The sequence below is a fragment of the Volvox carteri genome (assembly GCF_000143455.1).
Source record: "Volvox carteri f. nagariensis unplaced genomic scaffold VOLCAscaffold_55, whole genome shotgun sequence".
Taxonomy (NCBI): Eukaryota; Viridiplantae; Chlorophyta; class Chlorophyceae; order Chlamydomonadales; family Volvocaceae; genus Volvox; species Volvox carteri.
In genome coordinates this window covers 626946-631897 of record NW_003307598.1, presented here as the reverse complement: position 1 = coordinate 631897, position 4952 = coordinate 626946, and the positions used below count along the sequence as shown (strand labels likewise).

The 4952-nt window shown below is 52.2% G+C and overlaps 1 protein-coding gene across 1 annotated transcript; it reads right to left on the bottom strand.

Annotated features, from left to right (window-relative positions):
- Positions 1-308: 308 nt before the first annotated feature.
- Positions 309-908, bottom strand: VOLCADRAFT_96819 (uncharacterized protein; the record flags this gene model as incomplete). Its single annotated transcript, XM_002955802.1, has 2 exons — positions 309-588; positions 835-908. 2 exons carry the CDS (start codon positions 906-908, stop codon positions 309-311), a joined length of 354 nt encoding a protein of 117 aa, XP_002955848.1.
- Between the last annotated feature and the right edge of the window lie 4044 nt (positions 909-4952).

The window sequence follows — 4952 nt, the reverse complement described above, 5'->3', positions numbered from 1 at the left end:
GTACGGGAAAGGGCCTATAGCGACCAGCGGGCCAAGGTCATCAAACACCGTCATGTTACATAACATTCGTAGCTGTCGCCCATGCACGCTCCAGAAAAGCTAACAAAATATCCTCCAAATCTAATGCAGTCCCGTCCCGTGGTGATGACCTTGCACGGCACCCAAGCATGGGCCGCCGCGGTCCTGTTTATTTTGTCTTTTCTCGGGCAGTATGTGCATGCCAAGTGCGCTCTACTGGGGCGTTCGTTTCCATCGTTTGGGCGTCCATTTCCTTCTAGGAAATGCACCACCTCACTTACCCCGCTGGTTCACCCACCGGCCGACCGCATCCTCCCTCCTCCTCCCCCTTCATCACCCTCCATCACCCCCGTCTCCCCTTCTCCATGGTCCTTTCGCTTCTTGCACTGTGCAGCGTCCCAGAGTCTTCGCTCTGCGACCTCGGTGAGCCTGTCCATGGTGCTGGATAAGGTGCATGCGAAGCGCAGGACGGGCAACACACCCCCGGTCTCGCCACGGCCGTAATATAACATCGAGAGACACGGACCGGGTATTAGTAGGTCCGGGAAATGGGAGGCGAGGGGGAAAGGGCTGCAGAGGAGGAGGAAGAGGAGGAGGAGGAGGAAGAAATGCCTCCTGCCTGCCTGCCTGCCTGGCTGCTTGTTGCCCAGCTGATTGCCTGGCTTTCTGGATGGCTAGCGGTCTGCTGAGTGGGGTTTCTGCTGGCCGCATGTCCGTGTGGCGGTTGATTTGTGTGTGTGTATCTGTGTGTGTGTTACACCTTCTGGAGTTGCGTTACCACCCTCCAAAGGTGTATTAACGATGGCCCATACGTACCCGGAGCCTGATGAGAGGGCCCAAGGGCCCTGAGGGAGGCCGAAGAATGTCCATATACGGCAAACTATGTCCATGTTTTTTTTTAAATTAGCAAGGTATACATTTGGGGCCCGTCCTCGTTTTCCTTCGTTAGCTGCTATGATATAAAAGCTCTGTACGGCCCTTCCGTCACGGTATGGTGACGATATGGGGTATCTCGCATGCATACACGGCCTGTGTCCTAAGGGATGCTTATGCCCATGCATCCTTTGCGAAAGTGTGCGTGCGTATATATGTTCGGGGGGAGGGGGGAATAATGGAGGCGAAAATCGTGCGTGTAGCTGCAGCTGCCTACCACCTACCGCCTACCGCACCCCTTCCCCTTGGACAGCTGCTGACTTATTATACCTGTTATATATTCCCGTTGTTACTTTTTATTATTACGAAAACGGATATCCACGGATATCACGTGCACGTGAGGTGTGTGTGTCGCTATGTCCACCAGTAAAACAGCGGAAGGGACATCTTCGTGCTTTTCACGAACCACGCTTGTGTTTTTAAATTAGTGCACGGGGTGCACTCACGTAATCGCCTCGATCGCGAGCCTGATGGCTCTGGAGATTATATATTTGCATGCGTGGGGCCCCTGTTGAGGAAATGTTGTGGAGTTTTATAACTATATATATCTTATTCCACCCTCGGGTAAGCTCCTGACACGTCTTGATTGGCAGCTACCTGCAATTCTCGAAAGCTCTGCTGGAATATATAGGCGCCGGGTGCTTTACAAACGGCCGCACGCGTGCGACACTTATATGTCTGTGTACAATTCTGTGGATTAGGGTTTTAGGGTTTTTGGATGTTTGCGCGCGTTATAATGGGAATATACCCCCGACAGTGCCGGTTACACACGCATGCACGCAAAACACGCGCGCGTGTGTGTGTATGCATGTATATATGTATGTATGTATATATGTGCATGGCTTTAAGCGGAGTCATGAGTCTGATAGGCTGCAGGCTCCATGCATCGTGTCAATTCGTTGGAAGAGAGAGCATCGCCGGCATTAACTCGCTTCGTTTGTTTCTAATTATGATAGCCAACATGCCAGCCAGCCATGGCCCAACAGAATCGGATGACAGGTGTTTGTCCTCATCAAAACCCTAACCGCCCCCCCCCTCGTCACCACGCTATAACCAACCGCAGCATCATCACGCTGTATAGCAATGATGTATGTTAGCTGTGCACGGATAAGGGGGTGGCGATGATGTGCATGCTTTGGATTGGCGTTTTCGTTAATAATACATGGTGTACACACACACATGCGTGTACACACATACATATACATACATATGGGGTGACAAGGTGCTTTGTTTGAAATTTCAGCGTTACATGCGTACAATGTGATTTCTGGCTATGGACGGATGTGATATTGCCTCGTATGGTAGCTCGAAAACACGGATGGTTTGCTCTGTCTTTGCCCCTCCGTGATGCGTGGATAATTAAATTTGCGTGTAAGAATTTGCGTGTTTGCCGGCGCACACGATAAATGTGCAGATGGGTGCACTTGTCGTTTTCAATGCACAGGCGTATCTCATAACGGCGTGTGTGTGTGCACGTATGTATCTCATAACGGCGCGCGCTGCATGCCTTCCTCATGCGCACATGCATTGCACGCGCATGGAGTATACAAGCACCTTCTTCTGTTTGTGCTTTATGTGTGCGCTATGTGCTTGTGTATGCATGCTTGTGTGGTGTGTGCGTGTGTTCGGTTTCTTTTTTCTCGATCGTTTTGCTCTTAGTTAAAAATGTGTTGTCCTATTGTAGTCCTATTGGAGCGTTGCGCAAGGGGAGAGCTGCCGGGCTGCGATGATTGTGTTCATTAAAACCCTCGCTCCTCTCCTCAAGCCCTAACACTGTATGTACTTAAAATGCAGTATTGCATGCCGGCGTCGCATTTGTTGGTGAATGTGTCTGCGGTTCAGCGACCATGCTGTTGCATTTCGGGCAATTGATTTGGTTCGCCGATGGACAAAACGATACGTGAGATGTAGATCGCGTATTGCGTATTCCTGAGGCCTTATGTACCTACCTGCCTTTGTGCCGTACATGTGTGGTGCATGGCATGGAAATAGATTCAAAGTGCGAGTGGAACGAGATCATTACTAATCTATCAGTAAGTGCGTCATTCGTACGCGTTTGACATTTGACATTTGTTAAGAACTGCCAACTGCCGCGCCATGCCACCTGACAGCAACGAATACTACTTGTGCTTACGGTGGAGCCCTGCTGGTGCCGCTACCATTAGCTTGGGTCAGGCGATCTGAGCCTACTAAGCCATCCCAGCAGATCACTGCCCCTCCACGACAGCGTATCTGAAACACGTCAGCAACCCGCCACGACGCCCAGTACCTAGCAGTTTCTTCCTTTTCTTGCCCTTCACTTCGTTCGTCCCCCCCCACCTACTTCTTAACGACTGCAGTTTTAATACTGGCAGTTAATACTGCCAGCCAAACCAGCGGGCGTCGTACATACTGTGCTCGGGCATGGTGTGTTCAGATGAACTACAGCTGTGCACCTGGACTCTGCGCCTGCACATCATCAGTCATGCACCGCTGCATTCCCCGACGCCCCGTAGCTAACACACACACACACGCATACACACGCACACACACACACACACACACACACACACACACACACACACACACACACACACACACCAACAGAAAGCAAGCCACGCAAACATGCGCCCAAACCAGGTACTTCTAGCTGCGCTCCGTCCAATCGACGGCTAGGCGTCCAATCCAGCAGTCTGGGAGGCCGGACAATTTTGTCCCGCAGGAATGTTACTCCTAAACCTTCCATGTCAGCAAGGCGCCAACTCCAGCCAAGCTGCAGTAGCTGCAGTAGTTTACACGAATTAATTGTGCTTCCGGACGACCAGTACCTTGTTGCTTTGGCCATCTGTCCAACCGGCGTGGATGCCGTGAACGCCCTGAACGCCGTAGACGCCGTGGACGCCGTTGACGCCGTGGACGCCGTGAACGCAGTTACAACCCGTGCTCCAGACCCTGGGCCGCACTCGACCCCGCAGATATCCAGTGGCCGAGTGCCACCTGCCGCTTATAGGAGCCCACACGAGTGTGGATTCAGTCCACACGAAGAATGTGGATTCAGGGGGAGTGTCCATCTCAAGAGCTGCTTGTGCCCCCACTACTCCTGCAGTGTTCCCAAAGCGGTTGCCCTTAGGGGATCCTGAAGAAGCAACCTACGGATTCCGCTTTCATAGGGGCGCTGGCCTGTAGCCCTCGCGCTACACTGACGCTGACTGCGTGCATTTCTCGTGTGTGCTGGTGCCGTAGCTTTCTTAAATGGATGGGGCAGTACGTGTATATGCTGTGTATACGCCGCAGCTGACGGAGATGTTTGTTAGGAAGCAAATGTAGCATTCTCTTCAACTGGCGCTGAAGCTGTGGCGGCCTCTTTCGCGGTTTCCGTCATAGTCGAGGCCTATGCTCATTAGCAGCCTTGCAGGCAGAATATATGTTGTTACAGGGTGGTTAAGCTTCACCAGCGGCCCCCTTTCCCGAGGCAGTCCCTGCTCTCCGCTGCGAGAGGGGCACCCTAATCCGTTCACCCCATCCGACTTCAGAATGTATTCGTTGGGTTCAGCAACTCACCACCAAACATCCAACTATTATAGCGGATCAACGGCGCCTCGACTTAAGTCTTGGTCAGCTCGCCAGTTGATGTTCTCACGTCCTAGACCGTCCACACAAGATGGGGGCCCATCTCCCATTTCAACACCTCCTCAATCACCCGAGGGATTGGCCGGGGCATTTGAACCGGGATCGTCCGAGACCAGAAGCCAGGCCTTAACTTCTGCCAGCCACCTACTGGATGTATGTCGACGCCATCACGATAGCCGTGGCTTTTGATGCCGGGTCAGCCTGCTGTGTGTCGCATCCGACTGCAGTTTTGCCGTACCATATCCCACCATGCCGTGCGTGCATGTGGGGCCTTCGAATTTTCTGCTGCTTGGCATGTGTTTCACCAGCTTGAGGTGTGTAGTAAGTTGCTGTTTGATATACCTCGTGTGTTGCAATGTCTCATGTGTTGTTTTGTTATTGTGTGTTATTGT